This window comes from Nerophis lumbriciformis, linkage group LG05 (assembly GCF_033978685.3).
Source record: "Nerophis lumbriciformis linkage group LG05, RoL_Nlum_v2.1, whole genome shotgun sequence".
Lineage (NCBI taxonomy): Eukaryota > Metazoa > Chordata > Actinopteri > Syngnathiformes > Syngnathidae > Nerophis > Nerophis lumbriciformis.
In genome coordinates this window covers 56,039,491-56,067,043 of record NC_084552.2, presented here as the reverse complement: position 1 = coordinate 56,067,043, position 27,553 = coordinate 56,039,491, and the positions used below count along the sequence as shown (strand labels likewise).

Sequence of the window (27,553 nt, the reverse complement as noted above, 5' to 3'; positions counted from 1 at the left end):
CCGCCTGTCGATCTCACGATCCACTCTTCCCTCACTCGTGAACAAGACTCCTAGGTACTTGAACTCCTCCACTTGGGGCAAGATCTCCTCCCCAACCCGGAGATGGCACTCCACCCTTTTCCGGGCGAGAACCATGGACTCGGACTTGGAGGTGCTGATTCTCATCCCAGTCGCTTCACACTCGGCTGCGAACCGATCCAGCGAGAGCTGAAGATCCTGGCCAGATGAAGCCATCAGGACCAGATCATCTGCAAAAAGCAGAGACCTAATCCTGCAGCCACCAAACCGGATCCCCTCAACGCCTTGACTGCGCCTAGAAATTCTGTCCATAAAAGTTATGAACAGAATCGGTGACAAAGGGCAGCCTTGGCGGAGTCCAACCCTCACTGGAGGGTTTCTATGTATTCACTGGCATTTTAGTATAATTTTCAATATAAAGGTTTAAAGGAAATATTCCACATTTAAATACATAGTTAGGCTTTAAATTGAATTAAATATATCACAAAAAAGCACTCCTGAGCGTTTAAAAAAATTGAATAAGGTATGGCTTACCTTGTGCAACATCGCCACCTGTGTATAAAAGTTGTACTACAACACACAAGCAATCCTGTCCTCATTATTACCCTTGAATAAAATTAAGCTAAAAACAAAGCCATACATTGACAGCTTTAATAACCTGCCTCAAATAGAGCGCTCTTGCATTGTGTCACAGTCAAAAAGGCACTTACCTTTTTGTCAATAATTGCGTTTTTCCCTTTTCATATTCATATGCTAATATCTTACAGTGCTTTTTAAAGAGAAAAACTGAACTGCTGACTTGGCACAAGAGGAGTTATTGAATAATACAACAGAAGAGTTAACAGGTTTCTAGCTTGAGTTTTGCAATCTAACTAAAACTATTTTACGTCAAAAACAGTAGAAAACAGTGTTTGACCGTCAGTGTGCATTAAAATGATGTGCAATAAGTACTTAAAAGATGGTGTACTTTCTGAGGTTGTGTCATCTGACTGGTTCTGGGTTCTGCTTCTCCTTTCTGAGCTGCGTCGCCGCCGCCGAACATTCCCGTCCCCTCTGGATGGTGAACTCGCTGGGGCCGAGCTGGATGATCTTGCCGCTCCCCAGACACTCGTCGCCTTTGTAGAGCACCGCAAACTGACACGGAATGCATCACTTTAGGCACCTTGTTGTGCGTTATAGCGGAATTCATTAAGATTACCTGTCCAGGTGTTAAAGCTCTGACCGTGTGCGAGAGTGAGATCCACACAGAGCCATCCATGTTTAGAGTCACAGTGCAAGGAACTGGAAGTGTAAATCAAAATAAACACAACCTCAGTCAAAAAGATGTTTTTCTGCGGCGTTAAACAACACACTTAGCGGCATCTGGTGGATGAATCGGAAGCTGCACTCCATCGTCTTGTTACGGGCCAGTTCGGGAGGTGGGTCCATCGTTAACCAGTGGAAGCGGTCCGTTTTCACGGTGTCACGGAAGAGAGACGGGTGGTTGGTGGACGGGGCCTAAGAGAAGAAAGGGTTTAGAGAAGCCACGCCCACAAAAGTGAGCGCTATTGCTCTTGTGCCTAAATGGGTCAGCAGAGAAACTGTGAATATATACAAAACTAGAGTACTTTTGCAGCAGATGACTTGATTTTACAAATTTGCTGTCATTATCCTCCATACAACCGGCGGGCACAGTTTGTTCTAAAATCAGAGGTGTCCAAAGGACCGAGTTTTATTGGCTCGCAGCATGTTGTCAGAAAAAAAAAGTGAAAATGTAAGGAAAAAAAAGAGCAGAAAATCGGAATGTAATGAGAAAAAGCTGAAATTGTCAAACTAATAATTAATAATAATACACTTAGTCACCTATAACACAACGTTTTGTCTTTAAATATTCATCATGAAATGTTAAAAAAAAAATTTTTTAAATAAAAAATATCAATTTGGCCACGGTATACTTGACTTTTTAGTAGGCGGCCCTTGGTGAAGAAAGTTTAGACACCCCTAATCTTAACTATTAAAAGCTCTCAAAATAAAAATATAATAAAATAAGAATATAAACAAAGTTTAATTAGTTTGTTAGTCATTTAAAAAAAATAAAAAATAATTTACCCGTATTTTCCGCACTATAAGGCGCACCGGATTATTAGCCGCACCTTCAATGAATTACATATTTCATAACTTTGTCCACCAATAAGCCGCCCCGGATTATAAGCCGCGCCTACGCTGCGCTAAAGGGAATGTCAAAAAAACAGTCAGATAGTTCAGTCAAACTTTAATAATATATTGAAAACCAGCGTTCTAACAACTCTGTCCCAAAATGTACGCAAATGTGCAATCACAAACATAGTAAAATTCAAAATGGTGTAGAGCAATAGCAACATAATGTTGCTCGAACGTTAATGTCACAACACACAAAATAAACATAGCGCTCACCTTCTGAAGTTATTCTTCATTCGTAAATCCTTCGAATTCTTCGTCTTCGGTGTCCGAATTGAAAAGTTGCGCAAGCGTGGGATCCAAAATGGCCGGTTCCGTCTCGTCGAAGTCATCGGAGTCAGTGTCGCTGTTGTTGTCCAGTAGTTCTGTGAATCCTGCCTTCCGGAAAGCTCGGACCACAGTTGTGACCGAAATATCTGCCCAGGCATTTACGATCCACTGGCAAATGTTGGCGTATGTCGTCCGGCGCTGTCTGCCCGTCTTAGTGAAGGTGTGTTCGCCTTCGGAGCTGTGTGAAAAAAGCCACCCGGCCTCTTCGCGTAAACTTCCCTTAACCACTCGCTCATCTTTTCTTCATCCATCCATCCCTTCGAGTTAGCTTTTATGATGACGCCGGCTGGAAAGGTCTCTTTTGGCAAGGTCTTCCTTTTGAATATCACCATGGGTGGAAGTTAGCATGGCAAGCTAGAACCACAGTGAAGGATGACTTCTCATTCCCTGTGGTGCGAATATTCACCGTACGTGCTCCCGTTCCACAGTGCGGTTCACAGGAATATCAGTTGCTGTGAAATACGGTAGTAATCCGTGTGCGGATGGAGAGATTGCGTCTTTTTATGAACCGGATCCTTGTCGCTTAGTAGGAGCCATTTTGTGGTCTTTACAGATGTAAACAGGGAATGAAACGTACGGTGATATCCGCGCGTTTTTTCTTCTTCTTCCGGGGGCGGGTGGTTGCTTACAGTAGAAGAAGAAGCGCTTCCTGTTCTATGGGGGCGGGTGCTTTCCTTGGCGGTTGCTTGCGTAGAAGAAGAAGCGCTTCCTGTTCTACCGGGAAAAAAGATGGCGGCTGTTTACCGAAGTTGCGAGATCGAAACTTTATGAAAATGAATCGTAATAAAGCGCACCGGGTTATAAGGCGCACTGTCAGCTTTTGAGAAAATTTGTGGTTTTTAGGTGCGCCTTATAGTGCGGAAAATACGGTAACTAATGAATTAATTTGAAAAATTTACAACAATAATAAACACTGTTAAATGTGTAACTGAACATTAATATTTTCGTACAGGCAAAATTTTTGACACACGAGGTTATGCAGTTACACAATCGTTTTATTATTATTATTATTATCATATTCTTACAAAGGGAAATAGAAAAGTAAAAATGTAAGAAAAAGGACAGAAAAATCTGAATTTAATGAGAAAAAGCTGACATTTTCAAACTAATAATTAATAATAACACACTTAACACAAAGCTTTTTCTTTAAATATATATAATTTCTGTTTTAACACATTTTTAAAAATAAAAAATACCAAAATGGCCCTTGTATATTTGGCTTTTCTGTATGACGCCCTTGGTGGAAAAAGTTTAGACACCCCGATCTAAACTATTAAAAGCTCTCGAAATAAAAAGTAAAACAAATTAAAATAGTTTGCGAGTCAATCAAAAGTTTAAAATAATAATTTACTAACTAATAAATTAATTAATTTGAAAAAACTTCAACAATATTAAACACTGTTAAATGTGTAACTGACCATTAATATGTTCGTACAGGCAGAATGTTTTACACACTAGGTTGTGCAGTTACAGAATCGTTTTATAGTAATATTATTGTATTCCCACAGGGGAAAAAAGAAAAGTAAAAATATAAGAAAAAAAGAGCAAAACGATCGCAATGTAATGAGAAAAATATTATTCTAATAATGAATAATAATATACTTAGTCACCGATAATACAGAGCTGACACAACTTTGTCTGTAAATATATATATAATATCTGTTTTTACTATTTTTCTTATTAAAAAAATATCAAAAATATCATACTTTGACTTTTCAATATGCGGCCCTTAGTGGAAAAAGTTTGGACACCCCACCTTTAAATGTTTGGAGCTTAAAAAAGCAATCTCACCACGAACACGTCGCCGGTAACAATGTCTTTGTCGACCACAAAACAGGCATCCTTAAGGCCTCCTATTCGCGCCCTCTGGCCCAGCGTCAGAGTGAACCACCCTTAAATTGATTTACAGGTAAAAGGATGTCAGTTCACTTAGGCTCCGCCCACAACTGCAGTGTAAAACAATACCTTTGTGTGTTCCCAAAACACTGCCATCCTCTATGGACACAAAGTTGCCAGGTTTAGGTTCGAGGTACTGGAGGGAAAATGTATTCATGTGTTGGTAAGTCATTAAAAATGCCTCACATACAAAGCTTACCTCCAAAATGAAGTTTTCAAAGTTCCTCTCCCCAATGAAGCAGATGCCCATGCTCTAAAACATCAAACTCAAGCTGCAATTGAAACATTCTCTCTATGTGTGCTCTTTATATTTAGTACCTCTTTCTTCTGTAGCACATGGTGAAAGCCGGCTTCTGCCGCCATCTTTTTCACAAACTCCTTTGTGAGCCCGGCGAGCGGGAACAAGGTTTGCCGCAAGGCATCCTGGGAGATTTGACTAAGGAAGAAGGTTTGGTCTTTGAACAGGTCGGCCCCTTTGTACATTCTCACCGCTGTCGAGACAGAAGACAGAGACGAGTCAGCAAGGACTACAGTAAACCCTTGTCTATCGCATTTAATTGGTTCTGGGCCTGACCGTGGTAAATCAATTTCCACAAAGTAGGAATTATTCAGTATAAATGGAATATTTTCATAGCTGGATCATTAAACATTCAAACCTTCTAAATATTTTTTTATGAGAGAACTCAACAAATTAACCCTATTATGCCAAAACGTATCGTAAGTGATACATGCGTTTTTGAGCCCTGTACAGCAGAGTGATTAGTTTTTTCCTAAAAAGCCTGACGTACCAGATCAGATACATGCATCAAACGCATCATCCACATAAGGGCAGTAATTGACTTATCATAAAATGTGCATATCAACTTTGAAACAGCAGGTACTATAACTCTAAATTAGTCAATTCGCAATTTATTGCATTTCATGCATTATAAATACCATCCAGCAATATACAGTCTTTAGATTTTTCAAATAAACAAATGTGTTTAAATGACAAATATAATACATTTAGAGGCAAAATATACATATCTAATTTGCTGTATTACTTTGTGGTGATCACTCACTGTGTGTTGCAATAATAAATGATAGCTTTCTGATTTTTATGAGAGAAAGAAAAACAAATCAACATTTAAAAAAATACATGACGATGTTGACTTTTTGTACGGTTTTTTTAGATGCCAAATAATTACAACATTGAAGATGCTTTGAAAATGATAAAGAATGATAATTCAAGTGACCTGCAACAGCTGGGGAAAGATGATGATGACGAATGTTCTTTTTATGTTTGAAAATAACATGATGGATATTTGATGCAATATATTTTGTTATAAAAAATAATGTTTTGTGACCGGCTTTGTCAAATATGATACAAATTGAAAATAATAAGTTGATTTTTGTAAAAAATAAATAAATAAATATATATATACACAGGTAAAAGCCAGTAAATTAGAATATTTTGAAAAACTTGATTTATTTCAGTAATTGCATTCAAAAGGTGTAACTTGTACATTATATTTATTCATTGCACACAGACTGATGCATTCAAATGTTTATTTCATTTAATTTTGATGATTTGAAGTGGCAACAAATGAAAATCCAAAATTCCGTGTGTCACAAAATTAGAATATTACTTAAGGCTAATACAAAAAAGGGATTTTTAGAAATGTTGGCCAACTGAAAAGTATGAAAATGAAAAATATGAGCATGTACAATACTCAATACTTGGTTGGAGCTCCTTTTGCCTCAATTACTGCGTTAATGCGGCGTGGCATGGAGTCGATGAGTTTCTGGCACTGCTCAGGTGTTATGAGAGCCCAGGTTGCTCTGATAGTGGCCTTCAACTCTTCTGCGTTTTTGGGTCTGGCATTCTGCATCTTCCTTTTCACAATACCCCACAGATTTTCTATGGGGCTAAGGTCAGGGGAGTTGGCGGGCCAATTTAGAACAGAAATACCATGGTCCGTAAACCAGGCACGGGTAGATTTTGCGCTGTGTGCAGGCGCCAAGTCCTGTTGGAACTTAAAATCTCCATCTCCATAGAGCAGGTCAGCAGCAGGAAGCATGAAGTGCTCTAAAACTTGCTGGTAGACGGCTGCGTTGACCCTGGATCTCAGGAAACAGAGTGGACCGTTCTGTCAATTATTTAGTGGTTCAGGGTTTAGAGGGTGAAATAACACCCTTTAGTCATGTTTACACTGGTTTAATCCAATATAGTAATGCTGCTTGAGGTTAAGCAAATCAGTGACCACGATACTAAATTGCGCACTTTGATTGGTTTGGTCTCATCCAGTGGCCAATGCTACAGTAGAATTGATATTTTTTAGACTTAGACTTAGACTTCCTTTTTATTGTCATTCAAATTTGAACTTTACAGCACAGATAAGAACGAAATTTCGTTACATAAGCTCATGCTAGTGCAGGATAAAAAAGCAATAAGGTGCATATATAAATAAATAAATATATATAAATTATATATATAATATATATATATAAAATAAATATATTTATATTATATAAGATATATATATCGCCTTCCGCCCGATTGTAGCTGAGATAGGCTCCAGCGCCCCCCGCGACCCCAAAAGGGAATAAGCGGTAGAAAATGGATGGATGGATGGATATATAAAATAAATAAATATATACAAAGATATATAAATATATAAATAGATTACTATACAGATAAATATATTGCACTTTTTCACATGCTTCCACGTTTATGGATGTATGTTATATTGTCTTTTTTATTCCAGCGAGTTAATCCATTTTGGGGGGAGTTGAGGGGATAATTTAATTATGATGCGTTCAAGAGTCTTACGGCTTGAGGGAAGAAGCTGTTACAGAACCTGGAGGTTCTGCTTCGGAGGCTGCGGAACCTCTTTCTAGAGTTCTTATAGCCAATTGTTATGCTTGAAAATGCTTAATGAACCCTTGTTCAGCCCGAAGGCTCAAAACAAGTGTTACATATGTTCCTTATGTCATATGTTCAGTTTCAGACTTAGCGGTCTGAAATTTCACAACTGTGTTTTTTACTATCTTTTAAAAATAAAATTGCATTGTGTTTTTGATTACAACATTGTCAGAATATGACATAAAAAGAAAGTACACGCACATTCTTTAAGAACTCTTTCCCATTATGACTTGACTCTATTACTTTTTATAATTTGACTTTTTATTTTTTAACAGACGGTAATCCTGGTACTTTCCTATGTTTTCTCTGTGAAAACCGAGATAATTTTATTCTTGAGCATTCAAGAACAAGTTTTGGTGTAATTGCGCAGCTTAACCACCGAACGGCACCAGAAAACAAAGCATATTTCTCAGAGCTTTGACCAGCGTGAATTCATTAGCTGTCATTAAATCACTGAAATGCAATGGAAACTCAACCAACTCCTGCCTGCTTTCTCCCTCATTTTAGCTCAGTGGGCACTGTAAAAATAATATTTGTGTCTACTTGTCTACTCTATTGAATTTTTTAATGTATTTGTCAAGACTGTAAATACCCAAACTCAAAAATTACACCCTGCAACTCTTTTTTTTTTAGAAAATATTGCATATTTTGCATTTACCCATTATAAAAACAGTTGTTATTCTTAACAAAAAGGCTATAAAACAAATATATAAAATATATTAATATAGATGTGAAGTTGTTAAAAGGCTTCAAGTGTTGAAAGTAAAACAAAAAAAATTGCTGACTTATGACACTTTTATAATCAGGTCGCTTTTGGATCCTAAGAGTAATTGTGTACAGTCAATGGTAAGCTTGACTGAATCTCATTCTTGCCGATTTAAAAATAATACATACAGGTAAAAGCCAGTAAATTAGAATATTTTGAAAAACTTGATTTATTTCAGTAATTGCATTCAAAAGGTGTAACTTGTACATTATATTTATTCATTGCACACAGACTGATGCATTCAAATGTTTATTTCATTTAATTTTGATGATTTGAAGTGGCAACAAATGAAAATCCAAAATTCCGTGTGTCACAAAATTAGAATATTACTTAAGGCTAATACAAAAAAGGGATTTTTAGAAATGTTGGCCAACTGAAAAGTATGAAAATGAAAAATATGAGCATGTACAATACTCAATACTTGGTTGGAGCTCCTTTTGCCTCAATTACTGCATTAATGCGGCTTGGCATGGAGTCGATGAGTTTCTGGCACTGCTCAGGTGTTATGAGAGCCCAGGTTGCTCTGATAGTGGCCTTCAACTCTTCTGCGTTTTTGGGTCTGGCATTCTGCATCTTCCTTTTCACAATACCCCACAGATTTTCTATGGGGCTAAGGTCAGGGGAGTTGGCGGGCCAATTTAGAACAGAAATACCATGGTCCGTAAACCAGGCACGGGTAGATTTTGCGCTGTGTGCAGGCGCCAAGTCCTGTTGGAACTTGAAATCTCCATCTCCATAGAGCAGGTCAGCAGCAGGAAGCATGAAGTGCTCTAAAACTTGCTGGTAGACGGCTGCGTTGACCCTGGATCTCAGGAAACAGAGTGGACCGACACCAGCAGATGACATGGCACCCCAAACCATCACCCAACCATGCAAATTTTGCATTTCCTTTGGAAATCGAGGTCCCAGAGTCTGGAGGAAGACAGGAGAGGCACAGGATCCACATTGCCTGAAGTCTAGTGTAAAGTTTCCACCATCAGTGATGGTTTGGGGTGCCATGTCATCTGCTGGTGTCGGTCCACTCTGTTTCCTGAGATCCAGGGTCAACGTAGCCGTCTACCAGCAAGTTTTAGAGCACTTCATGCTTCCTGCTGCTGACCTGCTCTATGGAGATGGAGATTTCAAGTTCCAACAGGACTTGGCGCCTGCACACAGCGCAAAATCTACCCGTGCCTGGTTTACGGACCATGGTATTTCTGTTCTAAATTGGCCCGCCAACTCCCCTGACCTTAGCCCCATAGAAAATCTGTGGGGTATTGTGAAAAGGAAGATGCAGAATGCCAGACCCAAAAACGCAGAAGAGTTGAAGGCCACTATCAGAGCAACCTGGGCTCTCATAACACCTGAGCAGTGCCAGAAACTCATCGACTCCATGCCACCCCGCATTAACGCAGTAATTGAGGCAAAAGGAGCTCCAACCAAGTATTGAGTATTGTACATGCTCATATTTTTCAATTTCATACTTTTCAGTTGGCCAACATTTCTAAAAATCCCTTTTTTGTATTAGCCTTAAGTAATATTCTAATTTTGTGACACACGGAATTTTGGATTTTTATTTGTTGCCACTTCAAATCATCAAAATTAAATGAAATAAACATTTGAATGCATCAGTCTGTGTGCAATGAATAAATATAATGTACAAGTTACACCTTTTGAATGCAATTACTGAAATAAATCAAGTTTTTCAAAATATTCTAATTTACTGGCTTTTACCTGTATATTGTTTTGGTGTAATTGCACAGTTTAACAACCAGATGGCACCATAAAACCTATGCATATTTTTTAGAGCTTTGATAAGCATAAATTAATTAAACTGTCATTAAACCACTGAAATGCAATAAAAATTATCTTGGCTAGTATACGTATAACATTGAATATTTTCCATTTTCCCCATTATAAAAAACAGCTGTTATTCTTGACAAAAAGGCCATAAAACATAAAAAAATAAGAAATAAATACAAATCAATATAGATCTGAAGTTGTTAAAAGATTTCAAGTGTTGACAGTAAAAAAAAAAAAAAACTAATTATAATTGCTGGCTTTTGTATGAGCGGGTCCTTTTTGGATTGTAGTAGTACTTCAATCTTCAGATTGCACAAGGGTTAATTCAGTCCAAAAATACCTATAATACGCTTTAAAAAAAATATGCGATAGAGTGAAGTGTGAATAGCTGAGGGACAAATTGTAAGCAACGAGGCAAAAAAACAAACGTACGGTTTCTGAACTCGAAGCGGTTTCTGAACAACACGAGGGGCAAGGTTTTGCGGGTCTGCTGGAAAACCTCTTCGTCCTCCTGGGAGGTCCTCGCGTAGTGCCCGGTCGCCATGGCATCACCACCTGTGTGTCAAAAAAAAAGACTAAAATACCCATCGCTGAACACATAATGCACATCTTAAAACGAGACTTACCCAGAGTTGTGATCGCATATTTGTAGAAATGATGGAATTTGATATGCTTGTTGCAGATAATGTCTGGGTTTGGAGTCCTGCCTTTCTCATATTCTTTCAACAGATTACTGCAAAGGGGCATGAATATGTCAAAAACTGGGGTTATGATTTGCACAGAGTACCTTAACATACCTGAAAACTTCATGCCAGTACTCTTTAACATATGACACTTGATGGAAGGGGATGTCAAGGCTTTGGCACACTTTGTAGGCGTCCTCACAGTCCTTCTCTGTAGTGCACACTCCGCTCTCATCCAGGGAGTCCCAGTTTTTCATGAACACCCCAGTCACATTATAGCCTTCAAAGGCACAATTGAATATTTACAAGTGATTTACACCAGTTTCAGTCGAAGTTGTTTATAGTAGTGATTTGCCGATCAAAACTGAAATAGTGAAACCGCTGATATATGGTATTTATGCTGTCATATTGATTCTCAAATCAAAATATCAATACTTTTGATACTTTCGTTTTTTTAGATAATGTGCTAAAAAAAAGTAACTAAACTTGTGATTGTGAATGAGGCAATTGGTCAATCTTGGATGTTTTTGCGGAGCGTTATTTACATGTAACTGTAGTGCCATCTCCAGGTTGGGGAGGAGATCTTGCCCCAAGTGGAGGAGTTCAAGTACCTCTGAGTCTTGTTCACGAGTGGGGGAAGAGTGGATCGTGAGATCGACAGGCGGATCGGTGCGGCGTCTTCAGTAATGCGGACGCTGTATTGATCCGTTGTGGTGAAGAAGGAGCTGAGCCGGAAGGCAAAGCTCTCAATTTACCGGTCGATCTACATTCCCATCCTCACCTATGGTCATGAGCTTTGGGTTATGACCAAAAGGACAAGATCACGGGTACAAGCGGCCGAAATGAGTTTCCTCCGCCGGGTGGCGGGGCTCTCCCTTAGAGATAGGGTGAGAAGCGCTGTCATCCGGGAGGAGCTCAGAGTAAAACCGCTGCTCCTCCACATCGAGAGGAGCCAGATGAGGTGGTTCGGGCATCTGCTCAGGATGCCACTCGAACGACTCCCTAAGGAGGTGTTTGGGGCACGTTCGACCGGCAGGAGGCCAAGGGGAAGACCCAGGACACGTTGGGAAGACTATGTCTCCCGGCTGGCCTGGGAACGCCTCGGGATCCCCGGGAGGAGCTGGACGAAGTGGCTGGGGAGAGGGAAGTCTGGGCTTCTCTGCTTAGGCTGCTGCCCCCGCGACCCGACCTCGGATAAGCGGAAGAAAATGGATGGATGGATGGATTGCAAGCATACTTGCCAATCCTCCCGAATTTTCCGGGAGACTCCTGAATTTCAGCATCTCTCCCGAAAACCTCCCGGGACAAATATTCTCCCGATTTCCAGCCGGAGCTGGAGGGGGCGTGGCTTAAAGGCACGTCCCCTCCAGCTCCATGCGGACCTGAGTGACGACAGCCTGTTTTCACGTCCGCTTTTCCACGATATAAACAGCGTGCCGGCCCAATCACGTTATAACATCTACGGCTTTTAGAGAGTGCACAACTGGACACACAACAAGGAGACGAAGCAGAAGAACGAGGAAGGTACAGCCACGGCGACGCCGACGGCGAGTAAGATGAAGAAATACGCTTGTAAGTTCCAAAACGAATGGAAACAAGAATTTCAGTTTATCCAGGACAGTTCGAAGGGGAAGGGGTATGCTGCCTGTACATTTTGTAAAACAGACTTCTCCATAGAACACGGTGGACGAACGGATATAGTCACTCATGAACGGTCAGCGAAGCACAAGGCGGCGGCAGCGCAGCACCGGTCCCAGCCCGGTATTATGGGCCACCTCGCTAAATGGAGACCCGATGGTGTAGCATATGCCGAGACAAAGATGGCTATGCTGATAGCTGGAAGCAACATCCCGTTCTCATTTGCGGATGTCTTCAACAAATCCGTGAAGGATATGTTCCCGGATTCAGAGATCGCTCGCCAGTACTCAAATGTCAGAACAAAGGCTACTCAAATAGTGAAAGGTAAATAAATAAATGATAAATGGGTTATACTTCTATAGCGCTTTTCTACCTTCAAGGTACTCAAAGCGCTTTGACAGTATTTCCACATTCACCCATTCACACACACATTCACACACTGATGGCGGGAGCTGCCATGCAAGGCGCTAACCAGCAGCCATCAGGAGCAAGGGGTGAAGTGTCTTGCCCAAGGACACAACGGACGTGACTAGGATGGTAGAAGGTGGGGATTGAACCCCAGTAAGTGTTTTTTTTGTTTTTTTTAGTAAGCAGCAAGCACAGTACAGTTAGTAGAACAACTGTGTTTTCATTACTGTGTATTTGATAGGTAAAAAAAATTATATATATATATATATATATACATATATACAGGTAAAAGCCAGTAAATTAGAATATTTTGAAAAACTTGATTTATTTCAGTAATTGCATTCAAAAGGTGTAACTTGTACATTATATTTATTCATTGCACACAGACTGATGCATTCAAATGTTTATTTCATTTAATTTTGATGATTTGAAGTGGCAACAAAGGAAAATCCAAAATTCCGTGTGTCACAAAATTAGAATATTACTTAAGGCTAATACAAAAAAGGGATTTTTAGAAATGTTGGCCAACTGAAAAGTATGAAAATGAAAAATATGAGCATGTACAATACTCAATACTTGGTTGGAGCTCATTTTGCCTCAATTACTGCGTTAATGCGGCGTGGCATGGAGTCGATGAGTGTCTGGCACTGCTCAGGTGTTATGAGAGCCCAGGTTGCTCTGATAGTGGCCTTCAACTCTTCTGCGTTTTTGGGTCTGGCATTCTGCATCTTCCTTTTCACAATACCCCACAGATTTTCTATGGGGCTAAGGTCAGGGGAGTTGGCGGGCCAATTTAGAACAGAAATACCATGGTCCGTAAACCAGGCAAGGGTAGATTTTGCGCTGTGTGCAGGCGCCAAGTCCTGTTGGAACTTGAAATCTCCATCTCCATAGAGCAGGTCAGCAGCAGGAAGCATGAAGTGCTCTAAAACTTGCTGGTAGACGGCTGCGTTGACCCTGGATCTCAGGAAACAGAGTGGACCGACACCAGCAGATGACATGGCACCCCAAACCATCACCCAACCATGCAAATTTTGCATTTCCTTTGGAAATCGAGGTCCCAGAGTCTGGAGGAAGACAGGAGAGGCACAGGATCCACGTTGCCTGAAGTCTAGTGTAAAGTTTCCACCATCAGTGATGGTTTGGGGTGCCATGTCATCTGCTGGTGTCGGTCCACTCTGTTTCCTGAGATCCAGGGTCAACGCAGCCGTCTACCAGCAAGTTTTAGAGCACTTCATGCTTCCTGCTGCTGACCTGCTCTATGGAGATGGAGATTTCAAGTTCCAACAGGACTTGGCGCCTGCACACAGCGCAAAATCTACCCGTGCCTGGTTTACGGACCATGGTATTTCTGTTCTAAATTGGCCCGCCAACTCCCCTGACCTTAGCCCCATAGAAAATCTGTGGGGTATTGTGAAAAGGAAGATGCAGAATGCCAGACCCAAAAACGCAGAAGAGTTGAAGGCCACTATCAGAGCAACCTGGGCTCTCATAACACCTGAGCAGTGCCAGAAACTCATCGACTCCATGCCACGCCGCATTAACGCAGTAATTGAGGCAAAAGGAGCTCCAACCAAGTATTGAGTATTGTACATGCTCATATTTTTCATTTTCATACTTTTCAGTTGGCCAACATTTCTAAAAATCCCTTTTTTGTATTAGCCTTAAGTAATATTCTAATTTTGTGACACACGGAATTTTGGATTTTCATTTGTTGCCACTTCAAATCATCAAAATTAAATGAAATAAACATTTGAATGCATCAGTCTGTGTGCAATGAATAAATATAATGTACAAGTTACACCTTTTGAATGCAATTACTGAAATAAATCAAGTTTTTCAAAATATTCTAATTTACTGGCTTTTACCTGTATATAAATAATTAACTGTCTTGTATTATTCATGCTATGAGACAAGTTATCACTTGGAACAGCAGACACATGAGGTGTATTTGCACCAAGTATCGGTATCGCCAATACCAGCCTGGATTTGACTCTGTATCGGACTGAAAAAACAAAGTAGTATCGCACATCACGAGTTGATATAGTTCTTGTAATCGACGTCAGTAGTGTACCTAATGAACTGACCCGTGGGGGTTCGGTTCTTACCTCTTCTCTTCAGTATCAAGGCCGCAACGGAGCTGTCAACGCCGCCGGACATGGCGCACACGACGTGCCTTATAACACCCATATTTTAGAAATAACTCCTGGTCACTTATCTAATGTTGTATTAAGCTAAGCGAAAGAACGAAAACCCCGCTCATTGGTCACGTAACGGAGGCGGCCATAGTTGTGGTCCGCTCTGGAAAAAGGTCCGGCTGGAACCGCCGGTCAAAGCGGAACATTATATTTTAGCTGGAAACAAACTCCACAGGGCTGTTACACACTACTTGCGTTTTGGCGAATAAGGTTAGTGGTGGTTAAATATGTATTTAGTTAGTTTACTAGTTTACAAAAATAAACATGTATGTTGGACTGGAAATGTTGAATTAACAATGATGTTCATTTTTACCACGTTTCAGCTGTGTCTTTGCACAGATGGGTGAGGATGTGTCTGCTGATAGTGTCACCCTGGATCTTCTGTTAGAAGCCAGGGAGACGGTCAAAAGCAGTCCTTTGGGGGTCATCAACACCCCTATGGTCCCCTGGAGCCAGACCACCTTGCCTCTCAACAAGGCTTGCAACATCCACATCAAACTGGAGAACATGCAACGAACCGGTGAGAGAGAACAAGCTCTTAATTGCAGAGGTGGGTAGAGTAGCCAGAAATTGTACTCAAGTAAGAGTACTGTTACTTTAGAGATGTATTACTCAAGTAAAAGTAATGAGTAGTCACCCAAATATTTACTTGAGTAAAAGTAAAAAGTATGTTGTGAAAAAACTACTCAAGTACTGAGTAACTGATGAGTAACATACACACACATATCATATATATATACAGGTAAAAGCCAGTAAATTAGAATATTTTGAAAAACTTGATTTATTTCAGTAATTGCATTCAAAAGGTGTAACTTGTACATTATATTTATTCATTGCACACAGACTGATGCATTCAAATGTTTATTTCATTTAATTTTGATGATTTGAAGTGGCAACAAATGAAAATCCAAAATTCCGTGTGTCACAAAATTAGAATATTGTGTAAGGCTAATACAAAAAAGAGATTTTTAGAAATGTTGGCCAACTGAAAAGTATGAAAATGAAAAATATGAGCATGTACAATACTCAATACTTGGTTGGAGCTCCTTTTGCCTCAATTACTGCGTTAATGCGGCGTGGCATGGAGTCGATGAGTTTCTGGCACTGCTCAGGTGTTATGAGAGCCCAGGTTGCTCTGATAGTGGCCTTCAACTCTTCTGCGTTTTTGGGTCTGGCATTCTGCATCTTCCTTTTCACAATACCCCACAGATTTTCTATGGGGCTAAGGTCAGGGGAGTTGGCGGGCCAATTTAGAACAGAAATACCATGGTCCGTAAACCAGGCACGGGTAGATTTTGCGCTGTGTGCAGGCGCCAAGTCCTGTTGGAACTTGAAATCTCCATCTCCATAGAGCAGGTCAGCAGCAGGAAGCATGAAGTGCTCTAAAACTTGCTGGTAGACGGCTGCGTTGACCCTGGATCTCAGGAAACAGAGTGGACCGACACCAGCAGATGACATGGCACCCCAAACCATCACTGATGGTGGAAACTTTACACTAGACTTCAGGCAACGTGGATCCTGTGCCTCTCCTGTCTTCCTCCAGACTCTGGGACCTCGATTTCCAAAGGAAATGCAAAATTTGCATGGTTGGGTGATGGTTTGGGGTGCCATGTCATCTGCTGGTGTCGGTCCACTCTGTTTCCTGAGATCCAGGGTCAACGCAGCCGTCTACCAGCAAGTTTTAGAGCACTTCATGCTTCCTGCTGCTGACCTGCTCTATGGAGATGGAGATTTCAAGTTCCAACAGGACTTGGCGCCTGCACACAGCGCAAAATCTACCCGTGCCTGGTTTACGGACCATGGTATTTCTGTTCTAAATTGGCCCGCCAACTCCCCTGACCTTAGCCCCATAGAAAATCTGTGGGGTATTGTGAAAAGGAAGATGCAGAATGCCAGACCCAAAAACGCAGAAGAGTTGAAGGCCACTATCAGAGCAACCTGGGCTCTCATAACACCTGAGCAGTGCCAGAAACTCATCGACTCCATGCCACGCCGCATTAACGCAGTAATTGAGGCAAAAGGATTTCCAACCAAGTATTGAGTATTGTACATGCTCATATTTTTCATTTTCATACTTTTCAGTTGGCCAACATTTCTAAAAATCCCTTTTTTGTATTAGCCTTAAGTAATATTCTAATTTTGTGACACACGGAATTTTGGATTTTCATTTGTTGCCACTTCAAATCATCAAAATTAAATGAAATAAACATTTGAATGCATCAGTCTGTGTGCAATGAATAAATATAATGTACAAGTTACACCTTTTGAATGCAATTACTGAAATAAATCAAGTTTTTCAAAATATTCTAATTTACTGGCTTTTACCTGTGTATATATATATACATATCCCTCCGGGTACTCCGGCTTCCTCCCACCTCCAAAGACATGCACCTGGGGATAAGTTGATTGGCAACACTAAATTGGCCCTAGTGTGTGAATGTTGTCTGTCTATCTGTGTTGGCCCTGCGATGATGTGGCGACTTGTCCAGGGTGTACCCCGCCTTCCGCCCGATTGTAGCTGAGATAGACTCCAGCGCCCCCCGCGACCCCAAAGGGAATAAGCGGTAGAAAATGGATGGATGGATACACATACATTGATATATACAGTATATCATTTATATTTATTTATTTTGCCGTTTTTGTTTACATGTTAATGGTGTTTTAATGAATATACATGCATGTTTAACACATATAGATTCCTTTCTTTCATGAAGACAAGAATATAAGTTGGTGTATTACCTGATTCTGATGACTTGCATTGATTGTAATCAGACAGCAGTGCTTAACGTCCACGTTTTCAAATGCAGGAGAAAAAAAGTTCCTCCTTTCTGTCTAATACCACATGAAAGTGTTTGGTTTTTGGTATCTTATTTGTCCAGCTTCCATATTCGTTTTCACACACTTTACAAGAAATACATTGGCGGCAAATTCCGTAGCTTGCTAGCTTGTTTGCGCTGGCTTTCGGAGACTCTTATTTTGAAAGCGCAGGCGCGATGGAGCGGCACTTTTATTGTGAAGACAGGAACTGTGCAGTCAGTCTTTAGGCTTGTGACGGGATGTACGTTTGAAATAAAAAAGTGTATTTTTTCCTTCACACTTTTGATTGATTGATTGAAACTTGTATTAGTAGATTGCACAGTACAGTACATATTCCGTACAATTGACCACTAAATGGTAACACCCCAATAAGTTTTTCAACTTGTTTAAGTCAGGTCATGTGACCGCCTGGCTCTGTTTGATTGGTCCAACGTCACCAGTGACTGCATCTGATTGGTGGAACGGAGTCAAACGTCACTAGTGACTGCATTTTATTGGTGGAACGGAGTGAAACGTCACCAGTAACGCAGGCACTTTGAAGGTCTGTCTGACAGACCAAAACAAACAAAGCGTGCATTAAAAGATCGATAAAAATTAATAGCGAGTAGCGAGCTGAATGTAGATAAAAGTAGCGGAGTAAAAGTAGCGTTTCTTCTCTATAAATATACTCAAGTAAAAGTAAAAGTAAGTTGCATTAAAACTACTCTTAGAAGTACAATTTATCCCAAAAGTTACTCAAGTAGATGTAACGGAGTAAATGTAGCGCGTTACTACCCACCTCTGCTTAATTGTAACCACGCTTTTGTACACACTAAACTACACGTTGTGTGAAGTTGGCCTTGTCAAAATTCTCCACAAACTTGTTCCAATCGTTTGTGCCGTTAGGCTTTAAAGTTATTCTAAAATACCATTTCTGACTGGTGATGTCATTCACCCCCCCCCCATCCCACCTTGTCAAAAGTTCGTGTCTCATTTGTCTGTGCTGCATTTAGTGCTTATTTTTTTGTCTAAATAATATAGTTGTTATGGTATAAACGTGGTTTTATAATAAAATAATATATAAATGATAAATATTGTAATAATATGAATATAATACATAATTTATTATATTATATATAAATAAATATATACATATATATATAAATAATTTATTATAATAATATAATAAAAAAAATTTTTTTTTTTACGGTAAAAATAATAGTGGTACTGATTTTCAATTCGGTGGTATTGCACTGTAAAAAAAAATGGCAATAGGTTTTATGGAAAAAAACCGTCAGATCGGTCACAAAAATTTTGAGATAAAAACAACACTGTTACAGTTTTTAAATTTTCAGTAATTTAGTGTAAAAAAACAGTAATTGTTATGTTTTTTTTTCTGGTGACAGAGCTGCCTTTTTTTTTATCGTAAAAGCTATATTTATTTATTTTTACAGGCAAACTTGTTGCGTTTGAATTTGAGACCCCTGCTATACAGTAAAAATTTTACTTTTCGAAGCTCTATGGGAAAGGATAATCTTGCTTTGCCCACGTCCTATAGTGAAAAAAACAAACTCATGAAATTTAGCACCCGCCATTTGTCTAACCTGTCCGAGTGAAGTTTAAATGCCATCAGATGAAATATCTATGAAGAGTTGGTTATAAAATAACACCTGGAAAAGCTGAAAATCTGCAGGAAATTACCTTTTTACTCAAAATGAGCATACAAAATGCAAAATTACATGTTAATTGAAATAAATCTATGGTTATATGAAGCTAAATTCCTCACTGGTGGTGCTGTTTCATGGTGAAAATGGCTGTGGGCTCATGGACCATTGGCGCATTTTCACTTTGGCCCTTGGAGGCGAAATGTTTGGGCACCCCTGATTTGGACAGAAACAAATTGCATCACACACGAATGGGACCAGTTTGGGGAGACTTGTGACAAGGTGTGTGTGTGTGGGGGGCGCTGGTTATGAATGATAGCACGTTAACATAAAAACTTTATTAGTTGGACAAAAAAAATTGCTGCACAAACGGTTGGGGCAAGTTTGGGGAGATTTTGTCAAAGTCCCCCACGTCTAAACATGGTGCATGTCTTTTACAATTGCAGGGTCCTTTAAAATTAGAGGCGTGGCCAATCAGTTTGCCAGGAGACCAGAAGGTGGTCATTTTGTCACCATGTCTGCCGGGAATTACGGGAGGTCGTTTGCGTACGCGTCAAAACACTACGGCTGGAAAGGCAAAGTGGTGATGCCCGAAACCGCCCCGGTGTCCAGATCCGTCCTTATACAGGTCAGAGGTCACACACCAGGCGCAAATCCCATTTTAACGTGGTAATGTGTTTGTTTATTTCTTTGTAGGGTTTCGGGGTCGACGTGGAGCGAGTTCCCACTTCCTGTCTGATGAATGAGGTGATGCGTTGCGTTCAGGAGCATAACATGACTTTCCTGCACTCCTACGACGACCTGGATCTCATAGCAGGGCATGCCAGGTACACTCGAGGTTGGAATAACAAGGAAGAAATGCCAACGGGTCACCTTTTAATTGTGCGCGCGTTCAGTCTGGGCCTGGAGATCCTGGAGGTGGTGCCTGAGCCCGACGTGGTGGTGGTGTGCTGCGGAGGAGGTGGACTGCTGGCTGGAGTGGCGGCTGCAGTCAAGCTGTCAGGATGTGAGATGAGCAGAATCTACGGAGTGGAACCAGAAGGAGGTAAAATATGATATTTAAATCAACAGAATCGGTGCTGATGTGAATGTTGTGTTTGAGTGCAGCCTGTACCATGCACAGGAGCTTCATAGAGAAGAGGCCGGTGGCCATGGACACACGCAGTGTTGCGTCAGGACTTGCGCCGCCGTTTGCAGGTAATATCCATGACATCATCCTGTCTGTTGCAGTATAAAACAATGCAAAAGTGAAATTATATTATACTAAAAAATAAATAACATACTAATAAAAGAAATACATTATTTCATAGAATATTATGTAAAATAATATAAATAGTTTCAATGTATTTGTTTTTTTAATAGGCACATTGCACAATACATATATTGCACATTGCATACAAGCTTATTTTCATCTGTTGACCCGAAGTGACTGCAGGTTAAAAACACATTTGCCAATAAAATCTCAAATACGGATGAAAAAAACTGTGTAATATTGAGTACAATAAAAAATGTTAAATTGTACATTACTGGGAGTATCTGTATATTATTATTTGAAATATGATGAGTCCAAATGACAATTTGCAATAAATTTAAAGTTTTAAGCACACAGCCTGGCCCTAAGCTGTCTTCTTATATCATGTTCATCTTTATATTCTAGACCCGCTATCCAGGGGCGCCGCTAGGGATTTTGGGCCCCATGAAAATAATCTTTACAGGGCCCCCAACACAGTGTCATTATTTTTTCTGTATTATAATTTCATCATCATTAGGGGCCTCTCTGGGCCCCCCTCCATCATGGGCCCCTAGGATCCGTCTCCTTTACCCCCACTTTTCGGCGCCCCTGCCGCTATCTAGTATAAGTGTGTAATCCTAACACAGCACATTGTATTTAAATATTTTAAACCAATAAGTGTGTCCTTAATCATATTTTAATTTAAAAGTAACAATTATGTATGGTATATGCACATCATTTTTGAAGTATTTGTATTATTTTTTATTATGTATTTTTATTATATTTCAAAATATATATGTAATACAAAAATAATAAATATTAGGGCTGTAAAAAAAAAAAAGGCTAACTCATGCAATAAATCACAAAACATCATTAATTATATATCAACATGGTGTAATCACACCATTTAATTAGAGCCCATATGTTGTTTTACCTCAATGACAGATAGACACCTGAAAGGCAGAGCAGGTTGTTTTACTGTCATTGATCAGGTCAATGCATACTTTGGATCAGGGCGTCCAAACCTTTTGACTTGAAGGGCCGCATTGGGCTAAAAAAAAATGTTTTGGCCGAGGGCCAAGAGAATGTAACGTGTGTGTGTATGTATGTATGTATATATATATATATATATATATATATATATATATGTATGTGTGGGAAAAAAATCACAAGACTATTTCATCTCTACAGGCCTGTTTCATGAGGGGGGGTACCCTCAATCATCAGGAGATTTTAATGGGAGCATTCGCATACCATGGTTTATATAGGGCACAGAGTGGGTGGGTACAGGCTGGCCTAGGGGCGTGGTGATTGGCTCATGTGTTACCTAGGAGGTGTTTCCGTCTATGGCGGCATGCTGTTACAATTTCGCTGCGCTTGTTGAGGGATGACAGGTCTGGACGGTAAATAATAAACAGTTTCTCTTTCAAGCATAGGTTGCATCTTTTATTACCACTATTGTAAGGTGTGCTGGATGCAAGAATTTGCCATGTTATTGAATATTCAACATTATTGTCTTTGAGGTCCCAAATGTGTTTGCTGAGTTCTGTGGTATTTCGCAGGTTTTTGTTCCTGAAAGAAGCCTTGTGATTGTTCCATCTGGTTTTGAATTCACCCTCGGTTAATCCTACATATGTGTCGGATGTGTTAATGTCCTTGCGTATTACCTTAGATTGGTAGACAACTGATGTTTGTAAGCACCCCCCGTTGAGGGGGCAATCAGGTTTATATATATATATATATATATATATATATATATATATATATATATATATATATATATATATATATATATATATATATATATATATATATATATATATATATATATATATACACACAGAGATACAGTATGTGTGTGTATATAGATAGATAGATAGATAGATAGATACATAAATATAAATATGTGTGTATATATAAAACTATGTGTGTATATATATATATATATAAATTATTTACTCACATTGTCCATAATATGGCAGCAAATTGCAGAATTCAGAGGCCGGCTTGGTATTTAAGATTATTATGAAATTGACCCCAGTGTGTAAATGTGAGTGTGAATGTTGTCTATTTGTCTGTGTTGGCCCTGCGATGAAGTGCCTACTTGTCCAGGGTCTATCCCGCCTTCCGCCCGAATGCAGCTGAGGCTCCAGCACCTCCTGCGACCCCGAAAGGGACAAGCGGTAGAAAATGGGTGGATGGATGAAAGTGCAGTGCGATGCTGTACAGCAGTGGTCCCCAACCTTTTTTGCACCACGGACCGGTTTAATGTAGACATTAGTTTCAGAGACAGGCTTTCCACTTGTGCCAGATAAATACAGCAAAAATAAGTGCATGAAAAATACAACTCACTATAAAGCTGAATTAGTGGGAGCCCTGGGCTTGTTTCTTTGCAATCAGATGCAGATGGAAATCAGCCTTTGGCTACAATTTGTCACATTAATATGTTATATGTTCATTAATGTGCATTGAATCATGTCACAAAGTTATAACAAATGGCAACTTCCTATGAGTTTTATTGTACATCTATAAACAAGCTTATTGGTGTGTCTATCGTGGGACAGGTGGAAGTTAAGTCGGAGAAAATGCATCCATCCATTTTCTATTGCTTTTCCCTTTTTTGGGGTCGCGGGGGGTGCTGGAGCCTATCTCAGCTGCATTCAGGTGGGGTACACCTCATCACAGGGCCAACACAAATAGACAGACAACATTCACACACTAGGGCCAATTTAGTGTTGCCAATCAACCTATCCCCAGGTGCATGTCTTTGGAGGTGGGAGGAAGCCGGAGTACTCAGAGGGAACCCACGCAGTCACGAGGAGAACATGCAAACTCCACACAACCATTTTTGTGATCCACATGCACTAAACCCTGTACCACCGTGCTGCCGGAGAAAATGCGTTTATAAATGATTCAATGTTTCGTAGTTTGGACACACCTGCTTTAGATACTTTGGTACTTTGTATAAAACTACTACCAGGTTCTGGGCAAAATATGTGCATTTAGGTTAATGATTTAAAAAACGTTGACAATAAAATTGCATGTGTGTCAATATGATTGGGGTATTTTTTAAAGTTAATTTCAATTATGCACGCAAGTAATTTTCTGCGATGAATCAGGATTAATCAAAATGCAAAAGTGATTAATCTGATTAGGAATTTAAACATTTGACAGCACTAATAATTTTGCAAAATTATGATTTTGCATACTTTACAAACATTTCATTTTAATTAGAATTTTCTCATAGAGTATTCCTATACAATATTTTAACCAACTGAAATGTGTAAAAGCATTAAAACACAAAGCAGTGAACACCACGGCTTTAAAAAATACCTTAAAGACTATAATACTGGTACGCAAGTGTGTACTCGAATAACTCCCAAGTCCTACATACCTTTCAGGCACGCTGCCCTACGAGCTGTGCCAGCGTTACGTGGAAGGGATCGTCCTGGTGAGCGATGACGACATCAAGGCCGCCGTGTCCGCCCTCTACAAGGCGGGTCTGGTGGTGGAGCCGTCAGGCTCTGCTGCCTTTGCCGCCATCGCTTCTAACAAGATCCCTGAACTTGAAGGGAAGAACGTTGTGTGCATCCTCAGTGGCGGAAACATCGGCAAAGACGAGCTTGGAAACTTCCCAGACTGACAAGACGAGTCTGCAACTCAATAATGGAGTCGGAACAGTAAAATTGACAACAACAAAAAAATAAAAAAAAATTTTAATTCAGTTTTTGCATTTTTGTAGCAAATTAAAATGATGATGCTAGATGTGTCCATTATTTAGAGTGACGCTTAAAAAGAACACTATATGGAGAAATGAATGTTGCAGCTACATGACATCCTTAATGGCCATCCTGCATACGACTGCATCCAGAAGAGTCCCGCACTTCTCCTCCTGAGGGCTGACTTTGTACAGCTGCAAACCAAGATGGGGATCTTAGAAAGAACACAATAGCGGTGAAATGTGCGTTATTCCACCAGGGCACCTTTTTAATCTTTGCACGGTCTGAGAGCGAGGACATGTCGTCCACTGGAACCTGCTGTCCGTCCACTTTGGCTGTGATGTCTGACACAAGATGGGATTCCTCTTTCTTGTGGACTAGGACCACGAGGACTGAGTCGTCACCATCCGAGACCCCAAACTTTTTGAAGGCATCACTGATCTGTCAGGGCAAAATTTACTTTAAATGTGAAGTCAAGTAAATAGAGTAAAAATTAGATATTTTTTTTTTACATTAAATTACACTGACAATTTCATAAAATTTTAATTTCATAGTTTAATTTAATTTACCATAAGTGGGTCTTGAGTTTTTCCAGCATTACATTATCCTGCACTGAATTGTAAAACCCTGTATTTTAACAAACTGAATTTGTAATTACACAACTTTTTCTTACAATTTTTTATATAATAAAATTGATAGCTAACTTGATTTAAATCGTAAGCAAAATGTGTGTGTTTTAAAGTTCAGTTTGTTAAATTCAGTTTAAATAAATTCAGAGCAGAAGTATGTGTTGCTTCAAAACTCAAGACCCATTTAATGAAATTATCAGCATCATTTGATGTAAATGTGTTCACAAAATTCAAACGCAAAAAATCAGTTACATAAATTCCAAATTGACTTTAAACATGTAGTTAAGTAAATACAGTAAAAATATATGGAGGTTCATTTGTGTCCATTACGAAACCTTATTTTGACACTGAACTCATGCAACTGCGATGAGGTGGCGACTTGTCCAGGGTGTACCCCGCCTTCCGCCCGATTGTAGCTGAGATAGGCTCCAGCGCCCCCCGCGACCCCGAAGGGAATAAGCGGTAGAAAATGGATGGATGGATGGAACTTATACAACAGATTTTTTTTAATTTTAATTTGGTGCAGTGATTTTTTTTTACATCATATTATGCTGACAATTTCATTATTTTTAGTATTTATTTTAATTTCATAATTTTCGTTTAAATATTTCTGCACTGAATTGTATTTAAACAAATAAAAATTTTAAACACTCTAATTTTGCTCACAATTTTTTATACGATACAATTGTTACCATAATTTGATTGAATTTGTGAAAAAAATGCAGTTTAAAATTTTTTAGAGCAGAACTATTTGTTGCTTCAAAACTCAAGACCCACTTGCAGTAAATTAAATGGAAATTTTATGAAAATATCAGTTTATTTATTGATGTAAAAAAAATGTGTTCACATAATTCGAACGCAACAAATTCAGTTACCGTATTTTCCGCACTATAAGGCGCACCGGATTATTAGCCGCACCTTCAATGAATGGCATATTTCATAACTTTGTCCACCAATAAGCCGCCCCGGACTATAAGCCGCGCCTACGCTGCGCTAAAGGGAATGTCAAAAAAACAGTCAGATAGGTCAGTCAAACTTTAATAATATATTAAAAACCAGCGTTCTAACAACTCTGTTCACTCCCAAAATGTACGCAAATGTGCAATCACAAACATAGTAAAATTCAAAATAGTGCAGAGCAATAGCAACATAATGTTGCTCGAACGTTAATGTCACAACACACAAAATAAACATAGCGCTCACTTTCTGAAGTTATTCTTCATTCGTAAATCCTTCGTCTTCGGTGTCCGAAGTGAAAAGTTGGGCAAATTTACGATCCACTGGCAGATGTTGGCGTCGTCTGGCGCTGCCTCCTCGTCTTAGTGAAGGTGTGTTCGCCTTCTGTCATCCATTGTTCCCACGCAGTTAGCAGTCTAGCTTCGAATGCCCTGTTGACACCAATATCTAGCGGCTGGAGGTCTTTTGTCAATCCACCCGGAATGACGGCGAGTATTGAATTAAGCGCGTAAGCGTGTCTCTCAATGTGCTGTTATGAGCTAGCAAATATAACAACTACACTACCCAGCATGCAACGATAGTTACGAGCATGCGCGGTAGCCCTGATAAGCGTTGTATGCTGGCAGTTAGAATGTGGTTATGAGCACGCTGTGAGTAAACGTTGAGAACTCAGTTAACACGCCTCGTCTGCATTATTTATAATTAGACAGACAACACACTTAATAGGAGCCATTTTGGGGTCTTTACATAAACACACAAATGGAAATGAAACGTCACATATCCCAGCATGCACCGCGCGCTTCTTCTACGGGGAAAAAAGATGGCGGCTGTTTACCGTAGTTGCGAGACCTAAACTTTATGAAAATGAATCTTAATATTTATCCATATATAAAGCGCACCGGGTTATAAGGCGCACTGTCAGCTTTTGAGAAAATTTGTGGTTTTTAGGTGCGCCTTATAGTGCGGAAAATACGGTACATAAATTAAAAATATACTTTAAACGTGTAGTCAAGTGAATACATTGCAAAAAAAAAATTGGCAAGGATGTCAAAAAGTGATGTCACACACATTCAGAGTTAAAAAAAAAAAAAAAAAAAAGCTTTCTTTGTAAAGGCACACATGAACCTCCATAAAATAATAAATGAAACAAGTAACTTACATTATTAGTTGGGGACAGGTTAAAGATTATCTCGGAAAACTGGCTTCTAGTCTTCATTTTACCAGTTGTGTGTAAGTGGACGGCCTTATTAGCAGCCACCAGCACTTGGAAGGGACTCAGCAGCTGGAAACAGTCAACATATAACATTACAAATCGCTTATTTACACAATTATTACCAAGTAAGTCCCCTCTCAGTGTGCACTTGAACTCACCATGGTGGGGTTGATCAATGCACCGGTTATTTTACCCTCCACGGCGTTTTGTCTCAGCTCAGCGGCATTTTTGACATCTTTGAAAAGTATCTGGGTCACGGTAAGGTCGGGGAAAAGCTCCAGTTCATGAGAAAAATGCATGTTGGTGATTTAAAAATAAGACATTACAGGCGGAAACGCTCCACATAGCACGCAAGCTTGGGGGCTGCGTCAGGGGGACTAATAACACTGTAACACCGGAAGTAGCCTCCTCGGAAAAACATTTAAATACAAATGGCTAAATGGTCTGAAATACTACACCCTACGTACATTGTTATACTATATACACCATAGATAAATTACTTAAATATAGTTCGTTGATATTAA

At 39.7% G+C, this 27,553-nt stretch overlaps 3 protein-coding genes across 6 annotated transcripts; 1 reads left to right on the top strand and 2 right to left on the bottom strand.

The window, feature by feature from the left end:
• Positions 1 to 7: 7 nt before the first annotated feature.
• On the bottom strand, positions 8 to 20,289 carry trmu (tRNA 5-methylaminomethyl-2-thiouridylate methyltransferase). 2 transcript variants are annotated; one of them, XM_061959773.2, is made up of 11 exons: positions 20,154 to 20,289; positions 10,691 to 10,856; positions 10,520 to 10,626; positions 10,326 to 10,448; positions 4,759 to 4,931; positions 4,640 to 4,693; positions 4,510 to 4,576; positions 4,336 to 4,436; positions 1,371 to 1,515; positions 1,217 to 1,299; positions 8 to 1,152 (listed from the first exon to the last, which is right to left on the bottom strand). In XM_061959773.2, the coding sequence occupies exons 2-11, from the start codon at positions 10,831 to 10,833 to the stop codon at positions 1,000 to 1,002; spliced, it is 1,149 nt and encodes a 382-aa protein (XP_061815757.1). In that variant the 5' UTR covers positions 10,834 to 10,856; positions 20,154 to 20,289; the 3' UTR covers positions 8 to 999. The 2 variants fall into 2 exon arrangements, with proteins under 2 accessions (XP_061815757.1, XP_061815756.1); XM_061959772.2 differs by lacking the exon at positions 20,154 to 20,289 and adding an exon at positions 14,731 to 14,872 and having other exon boundaries at positions 9 to 1,152.
• On the top strand, positions 14,883 to 24,208 carry srr (serine racemase). 3 transcript variants are annotated; one of them, XM_061959779.1, is made up of 7 exons: positions 14,883 to 15,030; positions 15,144 to 15,340; positions 19,727 to 19,908; positions 19,977 to 20,107; positions 20,177 to 20,325; positions 20,388 to 20,477; positions 23,913 to 24,208. In XM_061959779.1, exons 2-7 carry the CDS (start codon positions 15,160 to 15,162, stop codon positions 24,152 to 24,154), a joined length of 975 nt encoding a protein of 324 aa, XP_061815763.1. In that variant the 5' UTR covers positions 14,883 to 15,030; positions 15,144 to 15,159; the 3' UTR covers positions 24,155 to 24,208. The 3 variants fall into 3 exon arrangements, with proteins under 3 accessions (XP_061815763.1, XP_061815760.1, XP_061815761.1); XM_061959776.1 differs by having other exon boundaries at positions 15,144 to 15,370; XM_061959777.1 differs by having other exon boundaries at positions 14,926 to 15,030; positions 15,160 to 15,370.
• A 23-nt stretch (positions 24,209 to 24,231) lies between these two features.
• Positions 24,232 to 27,424, bottom strand: tprkb (Tp53rk binding protein). The gene is made up of 4 exons (XM_061959780.1): positions 27,188 to 27,424; positions 26,976 to 27,098; positions 24,495 to 24,671; positions 24,232 to 24,424 (listed from the first exon to the last, which is right to left on the bottom strand). Exons 1-4 carry the CDS (start codon positions 27,326 to 27,328, stop codon positions 24,338 to 24,340), a joined length of 528 nt encoding a protein of 175 aa, XP_061815764.1. The 5' UTR covers positions 27,329 to 27,424; the 3' UTR covers positions 24,232 to 24,337.
• Between the last annotated feature and the right edge of the window lie 129 nt (positions 27,425 to 27,553).